Source organism: Acipenser ruthenus, chromosome 3, assembly GCF_902713425.1.
Source record: "Acipenser ruthenus chromosome 3, fAciRut3.2 maternal haplotype, whole genome shotgun sequence".
NCBI lineage: Eukaryota > Metazoa > Chordata > Actinopteri > Acipenseriformes > Acipenseridae > Acipenser > Acipenser ruthenus.
In genome coordinates, this window is record NC_081191.1 from 32,836,261 (window position 1) to 32,854,031 (window position 17,771).

The following is a 17,771-nucleotide window of genomic DNA, read 5'->3' on the forward strand; positions in this document are numbered from 1 at the left end:
AATCCATTGAGACAGTCGTTGCTTTAAGAGGGCTTGACCCAGCATCCTTACACCATGACAGACGAAGAGCTGGTCAGACTGACGCATAACATCTCCGATCCTTCTCCTCCAAAGAAAACAGAGAGAGACGGAAAGCCTCTAGTTCCACTGACTGATTTAAGTGGAAAGGTGTAACCACCTTAGGGAGGAAAGTGTGGTTCGTACATAGCGACACCCTGTTTCCATCATCCCAAACACGCATACAGGAGCTGTGCAGCGACAGAGCCTGTAGCTCACCGACACACTTTGCGGAGGTGATGGCTAACAAAAAGGCTATCCTCATAGAGATACTTCAACTCTATGGAATGCATAGGCTAATACGAAGTTCCTGATATGATTCAGCTCTCAAAGTAGTAGGATTTATGAGAAGGAACCAGTACTAAAATTAGCAGTCTGAAAGCAGAAACCTGGAAGGTCCAACTGTGCTAAAGGTTATGAGAACTTTTCCAATAATAAGCATTTTATTATTGTATATCTGAGTTCTCACAAAGTAAAGAAAGGGGATGTTGGCTGTTTGCAGGGCAAAATATTTAAAACAAAATGCCCAATAGACCACTAAAAAAAACAAAACAAAAAAAAACAAAAACAAAAAACTATAAAACATAAAATTATTCCAAAAACAAGGTGCTACTATAGGACAAACAATGAAATAACCAAAAAAGCTATATAATAAAAAGGCAAAATAATAATAATTAATAAATAAATAAATACATATTTGAAGAAATGTAAAACTACTGTTTTGCCGTCTTGAACAATAACAATTGCTTAAATCATTAGTCTTTGAGGTCGAAAGACTATAAACCATCTACTGATGGCAGATTAAGACCTTTTAGCTATTTTTCAATTATGGACACCTGTTTTTTCCTGTGATTTGAGTGTGTGCATTATTTCCACAGTTGCTACCAATGGTAGGGAGTTCTTACTTATTTAAGAAGAGGCACAGAGCAGAGTAATTGAGCTCAACTAATTTCTCCTAAGTCACATCACACAGGACAGGCTGTGAAATCACAATGACAGTGTAGCAGCAGCATTTGATCGTTGTGGGCATGAATCCACCTCATAATTAGAAGATGGAGAGGCAAAATCCCTATTACAAGCAGGGTGGTGGGTTTGTCAAGCTATTTAAGTAGAAGAAAGTTAATTAGATCCCACATACAAGAACGTTTCTCATGGCTAAAATGGCCATGACAGAGTAAACTTTCGACCAATTCTTTTTTTTCCAGTTTAGCCAACACAAAGTAAAATACCACATGTATAAATATGGTGTTATCTTAACTCTTTCCTATTCCTTTTACCAAAACAAAAAGGTGTCTTTATTTATTTAGATCTAGTTTTTATGAAACTGGTTTTCTTTAACACAGTGGATGCATATTTTGCAGGGTTCAGTAATTTTATACTAGGGTCATAGTTTACACCCAGGGTTAGAGCCAACAGAGTTTCGCATTGGCATTTAGTCTGAACTCTAATGTACTGTATATGTAGAAATATATAATGATGTTCAAGGGGATCTCACAGCCAAATGCATTACTTAGTTTACCTGCACAAATGTTACTCTGATCAAAGTTACAGGGGTAAACAGCCCAGAATCCAATAAAATCTAAACAATGTAACATCCCCTAGTGATCTTCTGTGGGGGGGGGGGCTAGTCTCAGCAAGGCTTAGGGAAATCATGAAAGCCTGGAATTTACATGGACACCTACCAGCCTCCACCCACATTAGAGTGTATGTGAGCTCTGAGCCCTATCAAAAAGAATTGTGCAGAAAGACCAAGCTGTCAGCTGTAATTGCTGCCCAGGCAAAACGCCAAAAAAACTTAAATAATAAAATAACCAAATTCAAATTTAACAAAATACAATCCAATCTCAGGAATTAAAATGGGTGAGTTTAATTGCCTAACAGTCAGAACTATTTCACTAGCAATTATTGTATTTCAGCTTCATCTGGGTACTGTATGACAGCATCTCTGTTTTAATAAGTAATCTTCTTTATGCTCCAACAGAATTCCACTCAAACTGGCAGTAATTGGATCAAAATGCAAACCCGCCTCCATACACTTTGTTCCTGAAGTATAGTCAAGACTCAGTGTTTTCTCCTTGCCTTTTTGAAGTCCAACGTGCAGAGCTTGGCCTTTTCCCCAAACTGCCACTTGCACTGGGTGTCTGCATCGTACAGCTCCCCTGGAAGCTTCTCCGGATACTTGTACTCCCTCACAGACTTGGGCTCATCTGCAAGACAAGTGGCCTGGGCAGAGCTGCAATAACAACAGAACAGACAGCCTTCACAGTTGGTCGAGAATGTCCTTAAACCAGCATATAAAATCATAGAAAGTACAACAGTAGTATGGTGTTCCAGAGCTGTCATTAACTGTTTTCACTTGTACCACCTTCACTTAGTAAGTGGTAAAATTCTAAGGTGTCAGATCAATGGTTTTCTAAATATCAGTTTTGCATTGAACACTGAATACTTAAGAACCTGAATAATGTATAGGTAACTGCTTAATAAAAATGCATGTTCTTCTGTCTGGTTACATTTATACTGCAATACATCGCTGTTTACTTTATGCAAGTGCATCTGGTAACCACGTATGGAAATTACATTTACTGGCGATTAGTTTCCAGGTAGACCCTTTTTGAGGTTTCCTTTATAAACTTTATGTTTATATATAGAATCATAATCTAGCTGCTTTATTTTTTCACTGACACATTACGAGAACGTAAGGTTGTTTTCAAATTAACCTCCTTCTTTTTCTACTTCTTCTTCGATATGTCTTTGATTCATGGACTTGAACAACTAGCTGCATTCCCAGGACCCTTGTTAAAATCATATGGTCAGTATTGTGTCAGAGGTTATGGCCCAACGGGTAAAGAAATCAACAATGCCAACAACAATTAAGCGAAAGAAAACTGAATAAACAAAAATGTATTTCAGAAGTTTACTTCAGCACCCAACACAGGAATCCTCCGATTCATTCTTTGCCATAAAATAAAGAAATATACATGTATAGCAAATGGTGGTGGTTGTACAAAGACCAGACAACCACAAAAACTCTTCTCTTCTAGAAATAGATCTTTACTTTCATAATACTCCAATTCAGATTGTATTACTCCTGCCTGGGGGTCAAAAATGTTCCAATAGGAAAAAAAAAATGAAACAAAGAAACAGGAAAGAACACAATTCCCAATAAATGAAAAGGCCTTTTTATAAATGTTGTATATCATTTAGGGTGTATTAACATAATTTTAATGTCATAAAGTGGAAAAAAGGACATAATGACGCATTTGTTATGGATAATATGTCTGGATGTTGCCCTTTTTAAAAGCTATAAAATCACTGAAGAATAGCCCCACCTCATTTAACAAGACTTTAAAATAATTTTTCTTTGCTCTTACTAGAACTATTAACACTATTACTCCAAGCCCCACAGGTAGACAGTGAGTTTGAACTACACAACAGGAAGTGATTAAGAATCAGGAAGCAGAAGATATTTTTTTTCTTTAGCATTCTATTTAAAATGTCCTGGTAAAGGCCAGTGATGTTGCTAGGGCTGATATCTATATCTATACACATTTACAGTAAATGAAAAGAGATCCATGTAAACTCAGTCTATCAATGTTAGTGCTTAACTACAGTTTGAATGGCCCCTTTCAGGACCAAACAAATCTACCGATAGACCCGTCACTGCGGGTACAGCTCAACGTCGAGGACTTATCCTGCAGCAAGTGTGAATACCTTGCCAGGCTCCTCAGGATACAAAACATCAATATCGCCGTGCGACAAAAAACCCACATAGAGCGAAGGCCACCGATCACCGATCAACGGATATATCCTTGTCTTCGCAAGCCACCATCCACAACACGGACTTGCCACCTATGTCAAGCATGACCTGAAGAAACTCATTGCTGGTGCTGCCTATCACAGACTTATACATGATCGCTACCAAGAATGACGAAGTGATGGTGGTAAACGTGTACAAGCCACCATGTATGTAATGGCCATGCCCAGTGCTTCCGGCATGAAATCACCCAGTGACTCACATCTGGGATTTCAATAGCAACCATACTTTATTTTACAATAACAATGATCGAGCTGGAGAACAACCATCATCATGAGCATCCTCCGAAGACGCCAAGCAATGTCATACTTTCAGTTCAGCCCAATGGAGAAAGTGTTACAACCTGGACTTATGTTTCATATCACGAGACAATAATGGCCTCCCAGTACCATCTTCAAGGTCAGTCCTAGACGATTTTCCTCACAGTCAACATCGACCTGTAGTGTATCCACATCAACCTACAGATCCTGAAGTCTTGCTGGAACCTTCAATCTGCAGATTGGTCAGGACATACAACAACCATTAATAAAACAATTTGCCGGATACCACCAACACCAACCAATTGGTGCCGCTTCATAGGCCTCATCAAAACAGCCACCAAGGAGAACATTGCACGTGGTGTCAGAAGAAAATACACTCCTTACTGGTCACCTCAAAAGTAGTACAAAGCCGACAAAAATCCAGACACTGCGACCGCAATGCTAGAGTCATTGAGCTCAGCAAGGAGAAAAAGATGTGAGACTGTTGAGTCTTCACATTACGAGGTCAAGCCGCAAAGCCTGGAGGCTCCTCTAGTTCCTAGGTGGGGTTGATTCTGCGGCTCACAAACCACCGCACCATCACAGCTAAGCAACAACTAAAGCTCTGGTAGATAAAACCACCAGATGGCTAGTTTATAAACAACTCTACCACATGACATCTAAATTCCAATCTTCTATCCCCCTCTTTCTGCCCTACTCAGTGGAGGAAGTCAACAAAAGACTGTTCGACACTAAATCGAGAAAAGCGACAGGACCCGATGGCGTATTCCCAGAGTTTCTTAAAAACTTGGGGCTAAAAAGGATGACAATGGCTGGCAGACCTTTTTACCATTATTCACAGGTCATTGCCATCCATATGCTGGGAAAAGTCGACGACCCCAAAAGCTACTGGCCAATATCTCTTCTTAGAACTTTGCAACAAGCTGATGGAGCAGCTTCTCTTGGAAAGATTGAAGCCGATCCTTGAGCAAGTGATCTCCAAAGAGCAAACAGGTTTCAGAACCGGTCGTAACTGTTGTGATCAGTTTCTGGCCTTGACATCCCATATAGAAGCCCCCATATACACAGTAGAAGCCACCATATAGAAGCTGCTTCCAACGTAAACTGAAAATAGCAACTGCTTTTGTTGACATTTCTTCTGCCTACAAAACTGTATAGCACTAGGGTCTGTTGCTGATGGTCCTCAAGTGCCGATACTGGGGTACATCAAAATATCAAATCGTCACCACCCACCCGCATAAGGCCTATGAAACCTGCAATGTGACTGCGGTGAAGTGCAATCCATCACTCATCACCAATCACTGCCCAATACACGCTTTTGCAGGAGGTACAAATGGAAACCATCTGGTGACTCCAGATGCCATCGAATGACTTTCCAAACTCAATATACAGCTAACAAGCTCAGTCCATTGGTTTTCAAATGCCAGACGAAAGAGAGAGAGAGATTACTTAAATTGCATATTCAATATGAATTTTAGCCATTACTCTTAATATTAAAACGTCAAGGTTGTTAAAGTCAAGTATAAAGACCCCAAAAGGTCTTACCATTGCTACAAACAGGCTACCGGTTTAAAAAGGTGAGAAACCAGCTCTAACATGGCTAATTAGGGTGAGATCACTGACCAAAAATGATATGTTCTCACAAGCTAATGATACTTAACAGTTAATATAACACAGTGGTAAATTTAGTGGTTTGGGAAGCCTATCTTATTACATAGACATTCAGACACTGGCTGTAATACAAGACAAACTTGGAAGGTATGATGGATGATGGATGTTTCTCACTGCCATATATATATATATATATATATATATATATATATATATATATATATATATATATATACACACTTTGCTTTAATAGCTACAAGTATCAAGACTTCTGTGGCAACATTATCTTGTTTCTGCCTCTTTACTGAGTTTGATTAATGGTGAAAAAAAAAAAAAAACATTTTCGAACATGTCATTAAGTCCAAGTATGTTTATTTACAATGAATTATGTTTTGAGAGGTCCACTAAGATAGAAGTCTTGTTCTCAGTTCAGTCATTGTGACAAGAGACAGCATATTGACAGTGTAGTACAGAGAAATGTGGATGGTTTATAAAATTACTCCACTCCTGTCACATCGGCATCTTTAGAAGGTGTTCTGACTGACTAAGATGTAGAATCCTTGTTGGAAGGCATTACTGCCTGGTAGTTGAACACGTTAGGAGGGTTACCGCCAGGAAGACTACAGCTTACCGTATAGACAAGACAATGCCTGATAATCGGTGTTGTTGCGATTAGAAACCAGGAAACACTGTCATTATTGCATCATTAATCATGTATGACAGTGTCTTTTAATGGAGACTGTACATTTCTCATAATTATGATAAACCAAAGATGGAATGTGCACCTCAGAAACCTGTGGAGATATTGCCGACTGCATGCAGACCATGAAAAGATCCCATTGTGGCCAGCCAGTGTTGGAGACATGATGTTACCTTCAGACTTCTTGCAAACATTTCCTTCACCATCGTGAATCATGCCAAAGCTGAAAAAAAAAAAAAAAAATGAAATGAAATGAACTTCTGTATTGTATAAATGTACAGTAATATTATGGTTTGCAAGATTAAGGTGTTGACCAAATTGTATAATATCAACTGGTACACAAAATTAACAACACTTTGTTTTTGAATACTTTATTCAACTATCAAAAGAGTGTTACATAATGTTCAGTACATTAAAAACTCTAATACAAGGCACTGTATTAAGTTCACACTTTTCCATGGTTTAATATATAAGCATATATTGTAATACCATGTTTGTTTGTTTTTTTTTGTTAAGGGGTCAACCCCCAACCCCCCCCTTTAAAACGGGAATTAATTTGAATGAATCTGTGCAATTGAGTTTTGAACTAATGTGTATCCTACCATTTTGTCAGTAATAATATAAACTAATAGGGTCACCCTAGAATGTTTTTGCACTTTGGTACTGTAGGTGCCCAGAATTAATATCTTCAAATATTTCAATAAATAAATTGTTATTCTTCAAGACACCTCTACTCCAGTCACACAAACAGCTAACACAACCTTGTCAAATCTCAGATGAAATCTTACTTATGACCCGATTCATGTGCAATAGTGAAAGCCAGTCCAAGTCCAGTGTCTTCATTGATAGTACAACTGCGATATTTACTGCACATCCCGCTGATTGGTGCAAAACCTAAGGGGATATAATTTAGCAAATTCAGTTGTGCACGGATGAAACCTCTCCTGACCTCTGCTTAAAGCTGATGATTTAAGACACATGCTGAAAACCACAGTCATTGCAAAGGATTATTTACAAACATTGTTATCACGACGTCTTGCATAGATCGCGGGCTACTTTTTAATGTAATACATTGGCCGTGTACAGTATATAATGCTTATGACTAAGTGGCTGTAACAGGGCGAGGAGCCCTGTACATGATTATTTGTTTATTTTTAGAATGGGGTACCCCTCTGCCCTTGTGCAATTTATTATTTTGTATTTGTTTTGTTGTATTATTATTATTATTATTATTATTATTATTATTATTATTATTATTATTATTATTATTATTATTATTATTATTATTATTAAATAATTTTTTGTATTTATTTATTTATTTATAAATGTGATGGCAAAGCCATATGTTTTTGTTATTTTCATTTAAATGTGTTCTGGCAGAGGTGAGGTCGGCAGCTCGTCCTCTGCCAGTAGTATTTAAAAACCTCATGGTAATGTGTGGCTGTCGGCTACTGCGTTGTTAAACTAGTCGGCAGTCACACGGTATATAAACCTGCAGCGCTCTCAGTTCAGTGTGGGTGTACAGAGGAGAGTACGGGAGAGCGGGAGGAGAAAGGAGAAAACTAAAATTATACAGGATCAGTGACAGCATCTGGCCAGCCTGACCTGTGTGTTTTGTGTTCGTGATTTGTTTTGGTTTATCTTTTTATTTTGCTCTGTGAGCAGTGTGTTTTTTTGTTAAACCTTTTATTTTTGTTATTGTTTAAATAAACGGCGCATACCGCGTCTTTTGCCCTGCGGTACTGCGTTTGTTTTCTTCCTGCATCTGGCCTGACGTCACCACTCAGCCATCCCTGTCACAGTGGCCTTTGTATTTTTTGATATTTTTTTAATATATACAGAATATATATATTAAAAAAAAACATATCCCCATAATGCTATACATATGGTGTAGGACCACCACTGGCAGCCAACAGCACCGATTAGAAGTCTACAAGGCATTTAAAATGAATTGTTCTGAAGAGTTATCTAACCATTTCCAAACAACTACCACCTCAAATACTATTTGGAAAGTTGTGATGGAAAACTGAAGCCAAGTGTGCTCTCCAGAATTTGACATGTGAGGGTCAGTCTTGGATGAGGTAATCAAATCAGAAAGGACTGGTTGCTCTTTTTCCAAGTCGAGATTTGCAGGTCAAAAAAAAAAAAAAAAAAGGTTTACCTAAAGTGTCACAGGGCTCATTCTTCCAGGAGCAGATATCCAGCCCGGTCAGCAGAATGGCATGGTCGTGACGGCTCCCATCCTTCCCACTCAGCCCTGCCTGCCACTGACAGAAGCTGTTCAAAGAGTGGTCAGCATGGTGATTGATGACCAGCCCTGCCTGCCATGAACCCCACCGCCAGCACCACAAAAACAAGAGCGAAGAAAAAGGGAGAGATCACTGAGAGTTCAAAGAAATACGTTTATCCCTCATTTCTTGCCTTATTAAATGGATAATGGTCCATAAAAAGATCAAATGCGTAAGGACAGGCAAGCATACAAACTGCCTTGACATCTTTGTTATGGTTCAGCAGCCAAGGTTGTGATCCCCAGCAAGTCCAGGATTAGGTAATCAAGAGGTGCATCGCTGAATCAAAAGGCAAATGGGTGTACAGGACACTAAGCATTGGCTTATGTAAAATACAATTAAAACAGTGCCAGCTGGTAATAGCCAGGACAAAGAGAGAAGGAGCATATTTTTCACATTCCGCAGTGAATGGTTTTAAATTCATTAGCACAGGTGTATGACCTACAAAGATCGCTTTTGCTACCCTACTCCCACACCCCCCTTAACTGGAAATTGCATGGCTATGATCCTGGCGATTTAAAAGGCAGTAATTAAACTGTCACTTTAGAAGCACAAAGCCATTCAGCAAGCAAATTGAACAAGAGAAAAGTAGATCTAGGGATTTCAGGTTCAAAGGGAAACTAGTCTTAGAACTATGTCACCTAATTGCAAAGTAAGCACATGTTTACAGGGTGTACAAATCCCCTTGTGAAAATGTAGTACTCTCTGAGCATACTTGTAGTAGACTTTTAATAGTACACTGCAGCACACCATGAATGCTTGTAAAATACTACATGTTAATAAGCAGGAGTCTGGAGTCCTGGCAAGAATCTTCGGGCTCCCACACAGATCTAATCCTGCCTTGTCGGTATTTGCCCCTCTCCTTAAAAACAAATTTAGTACCCAGATACCAAGTGGCTTGGAGTGGGGTGGCTTCCTTGGTGCTGAAGGGACTAGCTTCTTACCCCAGTATCCAAAATAGAAATATAACCATTAAAGGAGTAGCACCACAAATAGTATTAGCAGGAGTATAGGGAATGTAAACAAGTACTAGTTGTTTCTGCTTTCTGACCTATAGTACAATGTTTAGATTATTTGGAATAGATACACACATACCTGATCATCTTCCAAAAGTACGAGGCCCACAATTGCAATATTTATGTTTCCTCCTATTGTTCCATCTTTGAATAGTGCAGACACCTTACAGAAAGAACAGGTTAAACAGTATTAAAGTATGGATGGGGTGCTTGTGCCTTGCCTTTGGCGAATGCTTATTGCATTTCTAAACATTTTCATTTTTTAAAATAACAAAAGAGCCAGCAGAAAAAAATCTAACCCAAATAACAATCTGCAGAGAAGCTACAGGGAGGCATAGGGGTAATTATATATATATATATATATATATATATATATATATATATATATATATATATATATATATACACACACACATACACACACACACACACAGACAGCCCAATGGAAATGTATAATTTCTAGAAATTTCTTAAACAAAGAATTTTAGTTTTGCTTTTGTGGATGAGGAAAACGTTACAAGAAATAGATGTCTACAATTATTTATTTCAGCATTTTCTGGATTGTAGGTGAACATTCGTAATGAGTATAAAAAGGTTAGGCATAGGATGATTGCTGTTATTACCAAAAAGTCAATATGGGAGTCTATCTGAAGAAAATTATTTATTGTCATAAAGCTGGAGAAGGATACAAGAAGTTTTCCAAGCATTTGGGTATCTCAATTTCAGCTACTGTTTCTATTATCAAGAAGTACAAGACTCATAGTACTGTCACAATGCTCTCTCAGTCTGGAAGAAAGTTCTTTCACAAAGAACAAGTAAAAGAATTGTGAGGAAGGTTGATAACAATCTGAAATATGCCAAAGATATTCAAAGTGAATTGGCTGCAAGTGGGACTGGGGTTTCCATTTCAACCGTAGGTCGAGTATTGCATGGTGAAGGTCTCAATGGTCGCAGGTCAAGGAACAAGCCACTCTTAGGAAAAAAGTTTGCAAAACGGCATTTGAGTGATGGATATGAGTTCTGGTCAAAGGTTTTGTGGAGTGATGTAACAAAAATTAAGCTATTTGGTCACGCTGATAGTCGTTACATTTGGAGAAAGTCTGGTGAGGTGTACAAAGCATGGAGGTGGTAATATCCTTCTAGGGGGCTGTTTTTCCTCTAATGGCACAGGACATTTTGTTGCAATACATGGTAAAATGGATTCCATAGCATACCGAAAAATCACCTGAAACCCTCAGCTACAAAACTTGGTTTAAAGCGCAGCTGGACGTTCCAACACAACAACGACACAAAGCACATATCAAAATCCACCTCAGAATGGTTAAAGAAGAATAAAATCAAGGTTCTGGAATGGCCTAGTTAAGGTCCCGATCTAAATGCGATTGAGAATCTTTGGTAGGAGTTGAAGAAGGCTGTGCACAAGAGAAGTCCTCAGAATGTGAATGAACTGGAACAATTTTGCATTGAAGAATTGTCAAAAAATCACTAAAGAATCATGCCAAATGCTCATTGACAAATATCTTAGTCGCTTAAAAGAGATTATTGCTAAAGGTGCCTCAACTAGCTATTCATTTCATTCTCCTTGTCAGGCAATGAATACTTCTGAATGAGCATTTTTGCAAAAATATTGCTGAAATAAATAATCTAATAATAATTGACTCAGGGGGGTGAATACTTATGCAACCAACAAATGTCTTTTTTTTGTTTAATTAACTTTTGTGTCACAATAAAAAATATTTTGCACCTTCAAAGTGTTAAGTATGTTGTGTAAATCAAATGGTAAAAATCCCAATTAAATCCATTTTAATTCCAGGTTGTAACACTACAAAATGTGGAAAAGTCCAAGGGGGGTGAATACTTATGCAAGGCACTGTATATATATATATATATATATATATATATATATATATATATACACACACACACACACACACAAATTATTGGCACCCTTGATAAAGATGAGCAAAAAAGGCTGTATAAAATAAACAACACAGGTAACGAGCTATAGTTTATGCTCAAATATATGGGAAAACCATATTATTTTATTCTAATACAATTGCTCAGAGAAAAAAAGTTTTTATTAATAATAAAAATCTCTCAAAAAGATAGGTGTCAGAATTATTGGCACCCCTAAAGATTTTTATTAATAAAATCAAACAATTAAATCTGCATTAACATTCTACTTCTTTAAGTTCATCTCAGTCTTAAGAAACTGTATTGTGGCCTTCCATGGCTTCCTGTTTCACTGGGGTATAAAAATGAGGTAACACGCATATGAAATCCATTTGTCAACCATCACCATGGGGAAAGGTAAAGAATTCACAAATGAAAAGAGACAAATGGTTGTTGACCTTCATAAATCAGGCTATGGGTACAAAACAATAGCTAAAAAACTAAATATACCACTTACCACTATTAGGGCAATAATTAAGAAGTTCAAAACAACTGAAACAGTGGTAAACTTGCCTGGTAGAGGACGCAAGTGTATCTTGCCCCCACGCACAGTGAGGCAGATGGTTCGGGAAGCAAAGGGAAATCCAAAGGTCACAGTTGGAGAATTACAGAACTTGGTTGCATCCTGGGGTCACCAAGTCTCCAAATCTACAATTAGATGCCACCTCCATGCCAACAGTCTATTTGGAAGGGTTGCCAGAAAAAAGTCTTTATTGAGAGCAACAAACAAACATAAGTGCCAGGAGTTTACTAAATGGCATTGGCACTTCGATTGGAACTAGGTGCTATGGTCAGATGAGACGAAAATAGAGCTCTTTGGCCACGCACACCAGGGGTGGGTTTGGCGTCGAAAGAAGAATGCGTGTGCAGAAAAGAACCTCATACCTACTGTAAAATATGGTGTTGGATCTTTGATGTTATGGGGCTGTTTTGCTTCCACTGGTCCTGGGGCCCTTGTTAAGGTCAACAGCATCATGAACTCTACCTAGTACCAGGACATTTTAGCTAAAAACCTGGTTGCCTCTGCCAGGAGGCTGAAACTTGGCCGCAAGTGGATCTTCCAGCAAGACAATGACCCCAAGCACACATCAAAATCCACAAAGAAATGATTAATTGGCTACAAAATCAACATTTTGCAATGGCCATCTCAGTCTCCGGACTTGAACCCCATTGAAAACCTGTGGTTTCAACTGAAGAGGGCAGTCCATAAGCGCAGACCAAAAGATATCAAGGATCTGGAAAGATTCAGTATGGAGGAATGGTCTAAGATCCCTCCCAATGTGTTCTCCAATCTCATTAAACATTATAGAAAAAGACTCAGTGGCGTTATCCTTGCAAGGGGAGGGTGCACAAAGTACTGAAAACAAGGGTGCCAATAATTGTGACACTTTTTGGAAATAAATTTATAATTTGAGAAATGTGTAATTTTGGTTGATTCCGTTGAATCATTAATAAAGTCAAATATATTCCACATGTTGGAAAATTACAATATAGCTCAGTACTGGTATTATTTATTTTATACAGTCTTTTTTGCTCATCTTTATCAAGGTTGCCAATAATTTTGGAGGTGACTGTGTATATATATATATATATATATATATATATATATATATATATATATATATATATATAAATATATATGTTTTAAAAAAATGATGTAAAGATGGTACATTTGTATCTCTGAGAAACTGGAGAGGAACAGGAAATTAAAACAAGGTAAAGGCAATCATCCAAATAAAGCTGAAGCACTAACATATAACGACATAGAACGCCTCTACAGCACTGAAACACTATGTTTAAAAAAACCCAGCTGTCTGTACTGCTGATCCTTGTCTTCTTTAATATTAGCATCACAAGGGTATCCATGTAGATAATAAAGGAAAACCTTCGGTCTCGTAATTTATGATGTCACAGAAACCCGATGGAATTATTTTCCTGTAACTCACTGAAGCCCATCTATTTTATATATACATATATATATATATATATAAAACATATACATTTAGTTCCTTCAGATCTGTAGACTTGTATAGTTTTTAATTACTGGAAACACTGAAATAACAACAACAATGTGCTTCAACAACAATTTCTTTTAAAACATTTTTAAAATGACCTAACACAAAAAGTCTGTGCGACAGGAAAACATTCACTTTTCTTCCCGTAAAAACAAATTAGTCTTTCTAATTCCATTTCCAAAATTCTGTTTTCAAAATGTCAGCTCCTGTAAAAGCATTGCTAGTTTTGCCATAGTTCTCACCTCTCTGGCTACTTTCAGTAGCCTTGTATGACTCTTCACCAACTGCATTTTTAACATAAATCAACACTGTATACCTTCAGAATTTGCACAATGTTACATTTGTTTATGTGTTTATTATTAATATGTTAAGATATATGGTTATTAATAATCAATTATTTCTGTTTCTGCATTTGGGTATATGGGATGTTTCAAAAAGTCACTAGCACATTTTACCTTTGGGACTCCCTGAGCAAGGTAGAAGCCAGCATAAAAATTACTGTGAGGGAAAAACCTGGGATACAACCTTGAAACAGTGAGTTTGTCAATGATTTTCCATTGTAAATTTAACAAACTCACTATTTGCACACCCCTGGTGGTTTTCCAGATAAAGTTAATACAATTGTGTTTTTAATTAACTGGAAATATAAAACACACTTGTGTCTACAGTAGGTCTGTATTTTACTGACAGGCTCTACACACATAGTACTTATAAACTGTCCCTTGACAAAGGGTTATTGGTTTTCACTGGCAGGGAGACAAGTATAATTTCCTAGTCTGCAACTGTATTTGCCTTTTCTGCACTGCAGTGCAGTGTAGTGCACATGGGTTTATTTATACTCTGTCTGCTGTGTTAAATGATCCTCGGTGACCCCACAAGGTATTAAATATACCCCCATGGACCAACCTTTTCAGTGCTACCCCTGTAATCCTATGCTATTTGGATTGCTCATCTCGAGTGGTGAAATGTTTTGATCTGATCGTTGAAGTATTTAGAGAGCTATTTAAAAGAAGGCCACAGTACTTGGTACTCAGATGGTACTAGCGTGGCTAGACGAGGTGTCATAAAGCCAAGATCAACCATTTTACAAGGATTCTGTTTATCTCCTCTCACCACCAGTACCAAATAAATCTCATAGTGTTCATGTAGGGTCCAAGAGTACTGGTATGATGTGTTTCTTAAAGCATCTGTAATCAGTCAGTGCTTAAACATTATCTGTAAATGGCAGTTTAATATGTTTCTATAAACTTTTGGCTTACCTTGTTATGGTGTTTTCAAACATTGTTTTTAAAACATTCAAACAAAGGTTTCTGTCACGCTGATATTATATTGAGTGGTATGAATTTTTATTAAAAGTCATGTGGGTACCAAACCTATAAAACTTACCATGTTTAGTATAGTCAGGACATATGTAGTTATATTTTCATTTCCGTGATTCTGCACCATCTTTCTATCCACCACCACCAGGGTCTCCACATTCAGCTTCTCGTTTCTCTGGGACTTGAACATGACTGCACGTTTGCTTCTGGACGGGTATGTATATTCATCTGGCAAAATGTAGATGTCCTCCTCTGGAGGTTTAGGCATATCTAATTTACAAGACAGAGTTGAAGACGTTACACAATATACATACTGTACACACAATATAATCCTGTAGAAAAAAAAAAAGACAGGGGCTCTGCTTTAAACCAAATAAAGCAGTTTTACCGTACTTGCTTGCCATTGAGAAAGGTATTCTCTTCCTTGGGTGAAAGTCCATCATTTGTGAGCAGGGGCAAGTTGAGAAGGGTATTCTCCATCTTGGGTGAAGGCTTAGATGCATTCAACCAACAAGAGATCTGCCTTTCTACCAGGCTCTCCATGCCACAGAAGCCAATGAAAAGTAAAACAACCATTGTTGTTAACCAAATGTGATGCTGTGGTTGAAGAGGGAGGTACAGCATATGACTCTCTCACAAGCACTGGTTGACCTACCTTCAGATTACCACTATATCAGATTTTTGTTTGATTTGATTTCACTAGTTTACATTAAATACCCTGTTGCTCTTTGAGCTTTATTTACTGTTTTTTCACTTGATTGTGTTACATATGCGACTTAAAGCAAAGCTAGACGTATTAGTTGATTCCTACACTGAAGGGTGATTTTGTATGCTTGGTTTTACGTTGCCATGGTAATTAATCCTGGAATTTGTCAGGTCTCAGGAGGTTTTCTTGATTATCTGTTATAACAATTAAGCAAGGTTAATTCACCAAGATCCGTTTCATATAAACAGAATCATATTCAAAACATCGACTTGTGATGATGTATATCATTAGACAAATTAGTAATTACTGCCACTTACTTGCAATTTCTACCTCAACCATGTATTGTTTTGATTAGATAACTATACTGGAACTTCTAACAACAAATATTCTCAAACTGAAACCTATGCCCCATCAAGAACAGGATGCCCACATGAAAGGTATGTTCTCAGTCATGTTTCCTGTTTTATAAACTATTGTAATTAAGGAAATCAAGTTCACTCAAACAGTAGCTTAGAGTTGGAGGACTCCAATTTTGGGAGAATGCTTCACACAAACAAGTGGTGCACAGTGTTTTTTATTTTATTTAGGCTGTCAAACAAAAAAATGGTTGCTGGTTGATAAGAGCAGGAAAGCAATGCAGGACGCAGCAATGTTAACCTCATGTGCTGGCTATGTCCTTTACAAGCTGGTATATAGATAATATATTTATCTTAACTAATGTATCATCCTTCTTATTAGATTCATATGTCCCCTCTCCAAGTACAGCGGGTTCAACAGGGTGTAACTGTTACCTGTTCCCCTTCAGCCGTGCCTTATATAAGAAATACATCACAAAGAAATAGCACATACTGTAGAACAGATGTGGCATTTCTTACATCCAACTGTGTTGCTGGTGGACAGGTTAATGTTTACATTGTGATATACCAGCTGTACTGGGAGAGGAGACATGTTTGAGGCCACAGGGAGTCTCTATACTTTGAGTCACCATGATGTGATAACAAACAGAAAATTATATACAAAGTGAATCTAACAAGAAGAATATACACTAGTTAAGATGAATATTGTAACTGACTGTGGACTAAGTGTGTTAGTTCCCATTGGTTGTGCTATGTCTGTATCTGAATCTGTGTGTTTTATGTGCTTAATTTTGTTTATTATTTTATGTCCGATTGTCCCCAACTAGATCTGCTTGAGCTGTATAGAGCAGAGCGGTGGCCTGATTGGGGTTGTAGTGTGTCGTCAGTTCCTGACCTGCGTGTATTACCATAATGTTAGGTTACGGATGTAACCCTGGTTCCCTGAAAGAGGAGACGACCAACAACCAATACTTTTGGGATATGCCTGCCACAGGTCAGGTATTTACTGAGCATTTTATGTCTGAGCTGCCGATAGGCCCCTCCGGGGAGTGACGTCCTCGGTCCCGCCTACCGAGGGATTAAGTAAGATTAACTCTGCGGAGATCACTTTCTCTCTTTTCGAACCTGCGAATGCGAATGATGCGACGTCGCAAGGTTTGTTGGTTGTCTTCTCTTTCAGGGAACCAGGGTTACATCTGTAACCTAACATTACCTTTCAATTCGAAGACAACCAACAACCAATACTTTTGGGAAAGTATATCAAAGCCGTCGCGTGGGAGTGTGAGCGGAGACAGCAGCCGAGGGACGTCTCGCTACCACCAAATAATGTTTGTGGTGTAAGCGTGCAACCTCAAGGATCCTTGTGCCTAATGAAAGCATAGAGGGATCTACCACATTGAACCCGGTGAACATATGAGGGGTAGCCCAGCATTTTGCAGTACAAATATCAGTCAATGAAGCGCCTCTAAAGAGGGCCCATGCACGGCAATCCAGAGAAGTCGCTGCTTTGAGAGGGCTTGACCCAGGGTCCATTCACCATGACAGACGAAGAGCTGGTCAGACTGACGCAGCGCTCTCGTCCTATCCACATAACATCTCAATGCCTGAACCGGGCAGAGTAAATTCAATCTCTGATCCTCCTCCGAAGAAAAAAGAGGGCGATGGCAAGCCTCTAG

At 38.2% G+C, this 17,771-nt stretch overlaps 1 protein-coding gene across 3 annotated transcripts in view; it reads right to left on the reverse strand.

Annotated features, from left to right (window-relative positions):
• LOC117394192 (A disintegrin and metalloproteinase with thrombospondin motifs 16-like) overlaps nucleotides 1-17,771 on the reverse strand; it is an 87,569-nt gene that overhangs the window by 38,404 nt on the left and 31,394 nt on the right. For all 3 annotated transcript variants that reach the window (XM_059012814.1, XM_033992261.3, XM_059012815.1), the window contains 6 exons: nucleotides 15,101-15,303; nucleotides 9,826-9,909; nucleotides 8,604-8,763; nucleotides 7,231-7,336; nucleotides 6,528-6,665; nucleotides 2,137-2,290 (listed from right to left, as the gene is read on the reverse strand). In XM_059012814.1, coding sequence (XP_058868797.1) covers nucleotides 2,137-2,290; nucleotides 6,528-6,665; nucleotides 7,231-7,336; nucleotides 8,604-8,763; nucleotides 9,826-9,909; nucleotides 15,101-15,303 — 845 coding nt within the window. The remainder of the gene's footprint in view (nucleotides 1-2,136; nucleotides 2,291-6,527; nucleotides 6,666-7,230; nucleotides 7,337-8,603; nucleotides 8,764-9,825; nucleotides 9,910-15,100; nucleotides 15,304-17,771) is intronic.